Raw genomic sequence first — 12474 nt, forward strand, 5'->3', positions numbered from 1 at the left:
GTAATCGGATGTTGTCAAAAAGGAGGTCATATTAGCTACTGCCGTGTGGACGAGAGACAAGCTCCTCTTTTTATCTTTCGTTGCGTGTGTTGTTTAACTTATTTCTTCAATGGATTCGCTTTAAATATTCGCTTCGTCACTGTTTACTCGCATCGACAAACTGACGGCAAGGAGCTGGACCGGATCCTTGCCAGTGCCGGCTTACGGAGTAGCTACGGACCTCCTGGAAGACATGCGCCAAATTTTCCTTTTATACGAATCGAGAGGAAAAACTTTAATAGCGTGATTTAGGACTTTCCTAAAAATATACGGCAATTTGGTTTGCAAATATGAATTGATGAGATAATTAATTAATATTTGCTTCATACAATCATGTTTCAGCACGTTTCTAATATAATTTTTATGGCATTTCGTGTATTTTTCATATTTCATTACATGATAAAAATTAATGACATGTTATGTTGCGGAAAAAAGATAGCAAGAGATAAACCAACTCCGTCTAAAAACTAATATATATTGAATTGTCGTATGTTACGTTCTTAAAGCAATATCTTCGGCTGCGCTCCATTCTGCACCCACCATGACGTAATGACGTATAAGTTTAAATTAAATATAGTACCCATACCAATTTTATCAACGACCTTAAATTATTTTATCGACGACAATAATGACAGGTATGCTCGATTAACACGTCACGGATTTTAAGTTTTAAATCGATTAATTTGCGGCGCCCAAATAATATCATGTTCAATATAAAAGTTAAAAAAATCTACTCAGAATAAGAAAATTATTAAAAATGTACATATATGTGTTATTATTAGAAATTCTTAGAAAAAATGTTTTATTGTATCTTGCATTTAGCAGTCTGCCTAGTCTTATGCCTTTGACGAAACAATGGCTGCTTAAAAAATAGAAAAAAATAATTAACAGGAAATAATAACAGACAAATGCAATAATATGCATTCACATTAATGTGGCATGCATGCATAATATTTTCGTTAAGAAACAAATATGGTTGTATCCAATTTTCATGTATTAATATATATTAAAGAAAAATATTAAATAAAAGAGAAATAGGTTGTCGGCGTCAAAAAGGAGGTCATATTAGCTACTGCCGTGTGGACGAGAGACAAGCTCCTCTTTTTACCATATCTTTCTTAGCGTTTGTGTTTTGTGTTTGACATATATTTTCTTCAATGGGTTCGCTATTAGTTTTCGCTTCGTCACTGTTTACTCGCATCGTCAAACTGGTGGCAAGGAGCTAGACCGGATCCTTGCCAGTGCCGGCTTACGGAGTAGCTACGGACCTCCCGTAAGGAGAGCGATAAATTTTTCTTATATACGTATCGAGAGGAAAAACTTTAATAGCGTGTGTTAGGACTTTCCCGAAAATATACGAACATTTAACATAAAACGTAAATGCATGAGTTATGCTACTTCTATTTCCGACAGGCAATAAAGTATTAACTACTTTTTAGTAGAGGTCCTATGTAATTTCGAATATTTTTCATATTTTTTGATACGATGAAAACTAATGACGTTGCGGGAAAAAGATAGCAAGAGATGAAGCAGTTCCGTCTAAAACCTAATTTGTTTCAAGTTGTCGTTCATACAGCGATGTCTTCCACTGCGATCCATTTTGCAGATACTGTAACGTATTGATGTGCAAGATTGCATTAAATATGTTATTGCAGTAACACAAAATATGTTGTCAATTTTATCGACGACTTTAAAATATTCTTAAAAACAGAAGAATTTGTAGTAGTACATAAAGATATAGTGGGTTATTTATAGTAAACAAGTTTCGATTTTTAAGTTTACCCTTATTCCGAATCATTTGGTTAAAATTATTATTTATTTAAATTACGATAATTTGTTAAATATGAAAGCATATACCTATCTCTTGTTAATATAAATGTCCTAAAATTATAAGCAAAATTGTCGTCAATTGAAAATTCAGTTCAACAACTCAATTTATGTATTGATTATTATTAATTTTGTAAATAAATAAAAAGTGACGATAAAATTGTGAAATGGCATATATTTTTAATATTGGCAACTTTGGCTGCATGCTTTCAAGTCGTTGCGTTAATATAAAAAAACTTGGCTATTGCACGCGAAGTGTCGGTTGTTTTAATGGTTTAACTCAATAGATTTAGTCAAATCTCAAAAAAAGTCTGAATTGACCCGCGAAGAACTTTTCCTCCGGCTGCTGGGATCGTTTGTATCAATTGTTGCCATCAGAAGTGAGTATTGGATTGTTGCAATTCACAATAAACAAATTACCGTCATTATAGAAACACTAGATGTGGTGTTGCAAGAAAATTTTGTTTTGACGTACGAGTTTCTCGTATTTTGTCAGTATTTTCTTCGATATTTTTAATAAAAGTGCTATATTTAAACGTAAACTTGTATCTTCAGTCTAGAAATGTACATGTAAGTAGGAGCTTAACACGAAGCATCACCTTTACTTTTGTTGACACAGTAATTTTATTCCGTTTTTGGTTATCGGAGAATATTAGTTTAACTGCGTTTACTTGCATTTAAAATGGTATTCTGTACTGCGAAAATATCTCTTAACCTATTGTACTGAATGTTGAGACTGGTTAATAATTCCTAAGGCATTACATTTCAGGCCTCCTGCAAAATGTCTGATGAGGAACACGGAAGCTCTTCAACTTCGGATCTACTGCCTGCCGAATTCAAAGACGGTATATTTTACCTTGTTCATTTATATTTTTTTTAATTGGACACTAATATGTTATTGCTGCAACCTGTGTAAAATATATTAGTGTTCGCTTATAGTCTTCACTTAGATGTTACCTATTACTACTTAAAGTGGTTCATATTTGTTAATTTATTTTTATTTACATAACATACAAGAATCTTACCTGCGATGTCTTTGACCAATAGACTGCATTTTTATGTTTATATATATAGCCCAGGTAACTAGATAAATGGTCTTATTATCTTGTTTTTTTCAATTGAAATGTTTTTTTTTCATTGGCATTAATAGTTATGATGCATTTTAGGAGTTAGAGTGCTATAAATTGATCTTCCACATACCCACATAAAAGTATTAAAGTTTGTGGGTTTGGTTTTCATGCCTACCTGCGATGGATATGACCTTTTTCACAGCTGATTTTAAACAAGGACAAAGTCTATGATGGTACATGCTTGTCCAGAAAAACCTATTCACCCTTGACTTGAAGATTTCCTAAGTAATAGCTGGCAACAATAGCTCACTAGATTGTTCCATTCCTTGGCTGTTCGCACTATAAAAATATTAGCAAAACGCTTAGTGTGGGTCGAAGGAATTTCCTTAGATGTCCCAGTAGGGGCCATTTGATGTTCTACTTGTTAAGGATACCAAGTTTAGGCAGACACTCTGAAGTCATTGGGTGGAAGGTTTTTCTGGAATGGTTTTTATGGATCTAACTTGATGCTAAGAGCCCTCAGAGGGCAAAACCATAACTGATTGCTATGAAGCCTTAGAATATGAGAAATAATTTTATAGAAGTAAGAAAAGGAAGCAGCTAAATATTGGTCCTTTTCTTACTTAGGATGGACTTCTGCGAGGTAACGCCTGATTCCATTAAAAATCTTATAGAAGTTTCTAGATTTTTTAGTCAACAAGTGGCTAATTTGGGCAATAAAGATATATTTTTTATTATAGGTATTTTGATGTTAGTGTTATATGACAAGATTATATGTCATATCAATTAACAAACTATAAGGGAGACTGGAAAATCCTGTTGACTTATTATACAAAAAAACTGATTGATTTTTACTGCTCCTGCATTGAAAATTTGTATACTGGATGGCAAAAGGTTGTTGAAAATAAAAGTTGTATTGTTGACTAGAAATAAATATTAGTTACAAGTGAAGTCATGTGAATTTCTTATATGAAAGCGACATTAATTTCTGGTCCCCCTAATAATTTAATAAATGACAATGTTTCAGGCCAGTTGAAAGTGGTGGAGGTGAGCTCGTTCGACAAAAGCCATAAAGTAAGTTTTCACATATGCTATTGCTATGAAATTAAACAAAAATATATACTCCTTTATTACATATATTTTTAAACTAGAAATTAAGTAACACAGTAATAAAATTAATTACACATTTACTCCTTGAGGGCACATAAACTGTTAATTGACAATAAATTTGTAATATGCAAAGTATCACCAGCCCACTGCTTGAAAGGTCTACCGCACTTTCTCTTCATGTCTCTCGGATACCAATGCATTACGGTCTAGGAATCCAATTTTTTTACACATTGCTGATGCAATTTAGTATTAATTAAAAAAAAACTAAAGTAAGGTGAACAGATTAACAAAATCAGTAGAAATTTGATTCATAGTGAATTAATATGAAACGGATACCACTGTTAAATGTTTAAAAATTTTAATTGGTTACAAGTTAAACAGAAAGTATACAAACGGAATGGTATACACATCATATATATGTATGTTTTTTGCTCAATTTACTGTTGTACCATGGTATGAGGAAAAATTTAACAATGCACTACTGTTAATATATAATATACTGTATTAATATAATTGTTGCATATGTACACTATGCTCAATCTTATCAGAATAGTTACTACTTTGATTATTATATTTGGTATTTAAAAGCAGTACCATAAATGCGCTTCCGATCACCTTAAATATTGCTTGTCATTGGTCACCAGTTTGAATTTGTAGAGGTTTATATATATATATATATCAAGTAATGTCATTGTGAATTCAAGTCAAGTGAATTAAAAAAAGAGCTTTGTGCTTGATAATAGTTTATTTAAATGTGTGAGATTGATGAAATATAATTTGTATAAATTGAGGCATGTTCTGTTCTGTTCTTAGAAAGTACCTTTGGGTACTAAATTATCCTAATATAATACAAAAATGTTTTAAATTTTAATATATCAATATATAAATGAAAGGTTAACATTAACATGATGAAATAAATACATTACATGTGTTGTGTTTCCTATAAATTGATGTCAATTGATTTTTAAAAACTATGCCTTTGCCTGGAGTATAACCGATTTTGGCTTGACATTGATATATGGAACTCATTGACACAATTGAATAATGAAATGTGTTTTAGCAGTTGGAAGCTCTGGAAGCCCATGTGTTGGCGGAGGGCTCGGAGAATAGCGCAGATGGCGACGGCGATATGAAGTACATGCAGGTGCTGGACTCCGGCAAGGGCATGATGGTGGATTTACTTAATTTGACTCTAGTACGGTAAGTTTTATAGTTGTGTAAAAAAAATTTAAATACTTTAAAATAAAAGGAATCAAAAGTACTAAGGCCTTGGAATATATGTTTGTTATGTAAAACAATGTGTACAGGTTGTACCATAAACCAATGTTAGAACAATTGTGTGATAGACCAGATTAAAATTAAATAAAAAATTCTACATCAATTATTGTTACATTCCTGAATGATGGATTAAAATATATATGTACTTGTTTATCTTTTATATTTGATTTTTTTGTTTATTTTTAACAAAAGAGTTACAGTAAGAAAAACAGAAAAATAAATATATTTTTTCATAAATATAAAATACAATTGGACCCTCATAGCATATTTTCTGTTGAATAATACCATTATATGCTCAATCTGAACGAAAATACAGTACATAAAGACACCAACTATATATTCTTTTAATGTAAATTTGGACAGATGTGAAGACGGCCAGGATTCCTACCAACTAGTCAGCAATGTGGCTTCGTCCGAGGACAGTGAAATTGAAGCAACCGTCACATGCGTCTTACAGTCCAGTGAAGATGGTGATGGTAAGTGTTTGTCTTCTAGAAAATTCTATTAACAAGTAGCAGTGGGCAGATCACATGGGTATATAATAGATGGCCACTTGGGTTTACGTCCTGGAGTGAGACCACAGACCAGACACATACCATCAAGCGATCGATCCACAAGATGAATGACCTTCCAACCAATCCACTTCCAACTGGTCTTACTGCAATAGCAGGTATATAGTTCACTCACTGTGTCTAACTCAAATTTATCTTTAAATATTATATATTTTTTAACTTTTTTGTTGTAAACAACTTCCTCAGAGCAAGAGGAACAGGAGACATATGTGATGGTGGATGGAGCTGAGGGACCCCTGGTGTTCCTGCAGCAGGCACCGCTGAAGAAGCCTCAGGTGTTGGTGAGTTAGATTCTATACATGAGTATGCAGTTTTAAATACTCTGTACATTGACAGGAACTATTTGACATTTAATTATATATTAATGTACTAGTTTAAAAAAGGATGTCTCCTATTATCTTTTTATTATATAAAATATAAATGGCTATATAAGAGTTTTTGACAAAATTTTAAATTAAATAAATTGTCAATTCTACTCTGTAATATTCGTAAGATGTTAAAGTTACGGAGAAGAAGCGGGAAGAAGCTCCACTACGACATGTCTCTTAGTAAAGTTTGACATTACTGACAACAAAATAATGAAGCGACATCATTGATGAAGATTCTTGTCATTTAAACATTCTTTTATTATATAATATGCCGTTTAGTAAAATCCTGCCGAATTTTATTTAAAAATGTGAACATTTTGAGCATGACTTAAAAATAATCGATGATTTTTCTTTGTTTGATATATGTCAAATCTTCATTGCAATCTAATTTATGCATGTAGTTTGTGAAAAATTCAAAATGTTTTTGTCTGCCCTGCAGAAGCCGGCGCCGTCGCCGGTGCAGATACTGGAGACAGCTAAAGCGCTGCAGAAAGCAAAGTATGTATTGATTCATGCACTATTTTTGCTGGACTGAGTCAATGTAGCTTTACTGCAGTTGTGATGTCGATAATGATGTGCAGGAAGCAGGGTACGGTAAGCGGCGTCGGGAGCGGTGCTGGTGTCGCCGAGGGGGTTGCGTGTGAGGGTGCGGCGGGGGGCGACGGGGGCGCAGAGGGCGTGCGCATGTTGTCGGGGAGCGGGAGTAGGGGGCGCGGGCGTCGGCGGCGCGGCGAGCTGCCTCCGCCGCATGAGCTGCTGGCATCGCCGCACTTCAAGCTGTATCTGTACTCCTGCAAGCTGTGCAGTTTCCGCTGCAACGCCATCAAGGAGCTCACCGCTCACAAGGTGCTTATTAGTCATAAGTCATCACTTGTTATAAGCTTTTGCTTTGGGTGAACAGATGTCAATAAAACTTGCATACCCAAAGCACTAGTACAGTTCGGTCCTTTACGAAGGACTTTATAACAAGGCTTCAAGGTCACTGGCAATGGTGAGCTTTGCTTTGAGATCCGCAGAAGAACCTCACTGACGTAGCTCAAGAATTGTTCTTCTGATGTAGCAATGGGCACAACGCTCGCGAAACTGACGACCCTTGGAACCTAAAGTTTGGGTCCCCCCCCCACTAAGTGGACCCACGATAGTTAAGGTCGCGTGAAGTCGCTGAATACGGTCAGCGCACGACCGGGCACTGCGGCCGATATATTGGTGACCCCCTATGCCTTACCGCAAGCTTATACATACAGCATGTTGGCTGATGGTTGTTGTTGGAATATTTCTTGGAATATGTTAGTATATATAGAAACCATAACCATATAATGATTAGCTAACTTGTATGACTGGAACCTCTATCTTAAGGGTTCCCAGATTTTTTTCTCATAGACCAGTTTCAAAATTTAGCCAGTGTCAATGGACTCTCGCAGCTTCCAATATAGAATATGCAAGCCTTTACAAGTAACAGCTGCCTGAGCTTCTTAACATATTATCTGCTCACATTTAAAGGTGAACACAAGTTCCCCCAAGTCAAGAGCCCTCACTTTTATGTCCTGGGGGTCCATCGAGACTAATTATGCAATCTTTTTTTATTGTCATTCTCTCTGCTTTATTTTGGGCTGCGTTACTATGCTAGTGTAAGTAGTTTATTTTTATTGATCTATCTCCTTGTTTTTCCTCACAAACTCTTTCTCTCTTTCACATCCTTTACTTTCTTTTCATTCTTCACGTTCTTATCTTCTTTCACACGTCGCCTTTTCTTCTTCATCTACATTCCTTAACTACATTGGTTCAGGCAGCGGAACACGGCGGCGGTGGAGGCAGTAAGGGAGGCCGAGGCGGCTGGCGCTCCTCCTCCATCACGCTGCAGTGCGCGCGATGCCCTTTCCGAGGGTGCACTCACACGCAGGTAACACACACAACTTTGAGAGTAATCAGTCTCTAATCGACCAAAATTCATACAACAATGATCAAGTTTTAAAGAAAATGATAAATTTTTCAAACTATATACTTAAAGTTATTACATTTGAATGTGCTGAAAAGTTTTTTTGTAGTTGGTTAATATGTATGATCTATGAGACATCCTGTATATAGTATGTATAGATATTGTACCTTTTTACAGCTTATGCGGCACGTTCAGGAGAAACATGTGGCGCAGCAGGAGTCCAGTGAGTATTATGGGTCTAGCTCCAACATGGTGTAGGGCACTGAGAACAAGCCGGCTTTGCTTCAGTAAAACCTATTCCACTATGAGTTAAAAGTGTAACATTGCGGCAATTGCTAATTATGATCAACATTATTCAGGTGTTCATTCAAATTGAAACTATTTAATACTGGATTAATATTGAATTCAAAAAATACAATAATGATTTATTATTTAATCTATATATATAAAAATGTATGTCTATCTTTACTCGAAAGATTCAAAAGCCATACATAAATCTAATGGCTGTGAAAGTTTGTTAAAAAGGTATATGCCCAGGAAAGTTTATTGAAAAATTATTTTATTATATTACAAATATTCGGTCATCGGGGTAAAAGTATTGCTCTGAAATATATCACATTAAAATTTTTTCTCTATAGGAATGCGACGGAGCAATAACTTCTAGGAGTACAAAGTCTGCAGGAACAGTGAAATCGTTATTCTTATTTTTCTCCAAAGAAAGTCTGCTAAAGAAGTAAGAAAAGGACCAATATTTAGCCACTTCTACACATGCAGTGATAGTCGTGCAATGAAATGCACCGCCCGCCAGCCCGCTGATAGATGCGCATGCGGCAAACAATGCGAATCATACAACCGCCACCACCAATTCACTCAACACGTGTTTCACCCCTCCACGGGGCATCTTCAGGAGCTATGTTACACCGATTAGTGCCAAACACAGAGTCTCTCGAATATTGGTCCTTTTCTTACTTAGGATGGACTTCCGCGAAGTAACGCCTGATTCCATTAAATAGTTTGGTAAAGAATAATAAATAATTGTGATGTAACCCTGTATATATTTTAATATTGAGGTGTTTGTTGTAGACAAGGTGTACCTAAACACGGCGGAGGTGGAGGCTGCGGACGTGCTGGTGTGCGGCGCCTGCGGCTTCGAGTCAGCCTCCCGCGTGGACTTCAAGCGCCACATCCAGGACGAGCACGGAGCCACCACCTGCTGAGTGACACACTATCACCAACCTGGTGGTTCAAGTCCAATGCCAATGGACAAGTTTACCTCAAGATATCGAGTCTTTGTTCCTGCAAAATAAACTTATGTGATTCAATAATAGTGAATAATGCCAAGTGAAATTATTCAGAAGAGATGTGTGTTGTTTCCGAATGAGAGTAAAGTGTTTTATGTTGTCTCATATAACTACAGCACAGTGGAATAGAACAGCCCGGTCAATTTAGATCATGTGAATGCCCTGTTCATATAAAAACTGCCTGTATGTACACTATTGAATCTTAAACAGGCATAACACACTGACCATTTGAAGGTCTTCTTTAGATATCATTACAAACAAATCTAAGAAATAATAAAGGTTTACAATTTTTGTTCCATTGATGTTTATAATTAAAAATATTTTGCATAAAAACAATTAAAAAAGTGTTAGTTTTTAGATTCAATATTGTACGCAGGGACAGCTGAGATGTGACCTGTACTTTAAAAGGACCCTAACTGGTTTTTATATTGACAGGAGCCTTGTGAACATATTTTGATATATTCCTGAGCGAGAAGCAAGAAAACTGGAGAATGCTTCGAAATTAGGCACTGATATATTTTTTGAGATTGAGGGGGCTCTAAAAGTTCATTAGGTCTTTAGATCTGATGTACTAATTGAAATTTAGTAGCAAACAATGTTAATAGACCGTAGCTGTCAGAGATGACATGGAGCAGTGGCCAGTGCCCAGGTATGAATGCTTCTCTGTGTGTGTATCAGCTTTTCAATACATGGGAAGAGAGAAACAACTGTGATAAAATTGTTAATCCTGTCAACTGCCTGTGTCAATTGTGTTCAGGAAAGACTTTCAATTACATAAGAGCCGCTCAGAAGCACATCATTGGCTTCAAAGTACAAACACACAAAAATGTTTTTTGATAAATTAGTTTTTAAAATTCTTGGCTTATTAATTTATTAGAAAAGTGTAGTTTTTTTCGAAGTGTAAACTCTGCAAAAAAATATATATGTTCAGGAATTGTAAATAAAAATGTGTGTTAATTGAGATAATGACAGCATCTTAATAATTTTAAGACTCCTACCTTTTGGTTACAGCTGAAAAAGATAAGAAATTTATGTAACGGTTACAGTTACTATGGATTTCTTATTTTTCAGCGTTACCAATAAATAACGAAATAAGAAAAGAAATTTAATTTTTATTTCAAACTTTATGTGATAAAATATAGATAAAAGGTGGACTTATTCACAATGGCTTCTGAAATTATTACACAATATATTCAGAAGCTATTAAAAAGGGGCTGTCTAACTAACAAGTAAATCCTTTAATCACTTAGAAGATTATTATTTATATCATCAAAATTTATAAAAATCAGAAAATATAAAAGATGGACTTAACAACATTGGCTTCTAAGCGGCTTATATATGTCTCAAAAGAAAGTTTTTATTTGATTTGTTGGACTATTTAGTTATAAATGCTGCAGATGAATTATTAGAAATCAGTTCACAAACCTTCCGCTCCGTGAACTCAGTACTGATGAAGCTGTTAAAGCCTTAGGGCTAACAGCATTAACGTGAATAGAGTAAAAGCAAGTTAGAAAACAGTGTATAAAAGATAATATGCATTACTTTTGAATTATTGAGATTGTATAAACATTCGACTTATCTGAAAATAATAAGTTGACAATATCAGAAGAGGGTTTAGAAATAACTAACTCAGTCTCGCAGAGTCACAAAATGAACTCTGAGGTAATCACAATTTAAGTTAGTCATGTAAATACATTTAGAGAATAGTTTATACAATTCGCTCTACTATTTTTGATTAGCTTCTCAAGTCTGTGTAACATGTCCATCATTATCTTGGTGCAAGTCTTCCCAGCTGCTCCAGTATTTCATCCTCCCAATGCTTGAACTATGTACCTCTTACTTTTATGGCCTCTTAGGTACCATGTTAGGATTTTGCTCCAATTTTCAGGCTCTCCCAATGTCACTGCCCATTTCTACTTTATTTTGTTTTATTTGTCACATCCATAACCTTTGTCTCTCAGTTCTTCATTTTCCACTTTATCAATTCTTTTCTTCTTTCCATTTATTTAACTTGCTTGTAGCTTCTTACACTGAGTTTAATTTAGTAAAACACAAAAATAAGCTAACTGAAAAACAAGAGATTACATGCTTTTGTAAAGAGTGTACAGAGCATAGTTAATGTAAAAGAATTAATTAGCTTTCAATTACTTTGGAGAAACAAATTACAAAAATGTATTTTTTTTATTTCATTTGCACTACTTTTTTGACAATTCTACTAAATATAAACTTTATTTTGAGACACCCTGTATATTTTGAAATATATAATCCAGATGTTGCTTCGAATTTGTTAAATTGTTTTTGGACAAACGTGCATTTAAATTATAATTGAAGTGCACATTCTCATTGGGTATGAAGATCTGTGGTGAACGGTGAGCATCTTGTAGGTGCTGGGTAGTAAGCTATTGTACTGGGAATAGTTGAAGCAGTTACTGTCCAAATAAATTGATTATGAACTATTTTGTTTTTAATTCCTTTTCCTGAATAACTTTGATGGTGCAGAAATGAATTTCAGGGCTACAATTTTTTGCACAGAGCACAACTTAGAGAATAATCTTTAATCTAGAATATTTTGAACTGTGTAACATTTGTTAAGCATATAATAAATATTCTATGTCAGGGATTCCCCATGATCAATGTCAGCTCTGAGTCAAAATTAGTTTCTTGTCTAAATCTACTGCTAGTAATTGACACCAGTTCTAGAGAACTATGTAAACTATGCTCTCAAATTAACAAGGTATGCGCATCAGTGGCGTTGTCTGTTGTTCTGTAATGGGACGCGTAGACAGGCAGGAAGATAAAAGAAAATTGTCTTTGGAGACAATTTGAAGTTTTCTTACTTGTGCAACTACAATGTTATCAAATTCCTAAATATTTACTAGTAAGTAAAAACTGGTAGTACTATTTGATCGCTGCTTGTACGACTACCGCAATAGCTCTAATGGTTTTCATGTTATATTTGTTTAAACACTGATG

The 12474-nt window shown here is 34.7% G+C and overlaps 1 protein-coding gene across 1 annotated transcript; it reads left to right on the forward strand.

The window, feature by feature from the left end:
• Positions 1 to 2079: 2079 nt before the first annotated feature.
• LOC137922803 (uncharacterized) lies at positions 2080 to 10292 on the forward strand. The gene is made up of 11 exons (XM_068765874.1): positions 2080 to 2246; positions 2622 to 2711; positions 3964 to 4010; positions 5107 to 5246; positions 5688 to 5800; positions 6083 to 6177; positions 6704 to 6789; positions 6972 to 7110; positions 8051 to 8164; positions 8378 to 8423; positions 9284 to 10292. The coding sequence occupies exons 2-11, from the start codon at positions 2648 to 2650 to the stop codon at positions 9415 to 9417; spliced, it is 978 nt and encodes a 325-aa protein (XP_068621975.1). The 5' UTR covers positions 2080 to 2246; positions 2622 to 2647; the 3' UTR covers positions 9418 to 10292.
• The last annotated feature ends 2182 nt before the right edge of the window (positions 10293 to 12474 follow it).

This window comes from Battus philenor, unplaced genomic scaffold, assembly GCF_028537555.1.
Source record: "Battus philenor isolate CCGP_79_NKW_IND1 unplaced genomic scaffold, ilBatPhil1.0.hap1 SCAF_20, whole genome shotgun sequence".
Classification (NCBI taxonomy): Eukaryota; Metazoa; Arthropoda; class Insecta; order Lepidoptera; family Papilionidae; genus Battus; species Battus philenor.

What these genes read in the sequence shown, in the direction of transcription:
- LOC137922803 (XM_068765874.1), top strand. Translation starts at nt 2,648, where the DNA reads ATGTCTGATGAGGAACACGGAAGCTCTTCAACTTCGGATCTACTGCCT. An exon ending in GCCTGCCGAATTCAAAGACG is followed by an intron (nt 2,712 to 3,963) that starts GTATATTTTACC and finishes ACAATGTTTCAG; the next exon opens with GCCAGTTGAAAGTGGTGGAG. An exon ending in AGGAGCTCACCGCTCACAAG is followed by an intron (nt 7,111 to 8,050) that starts GTGCTTATTAGT and finishes ACATTGGTTCAG; the next exon opens with GCAGCGGAACACGGCGGCGG.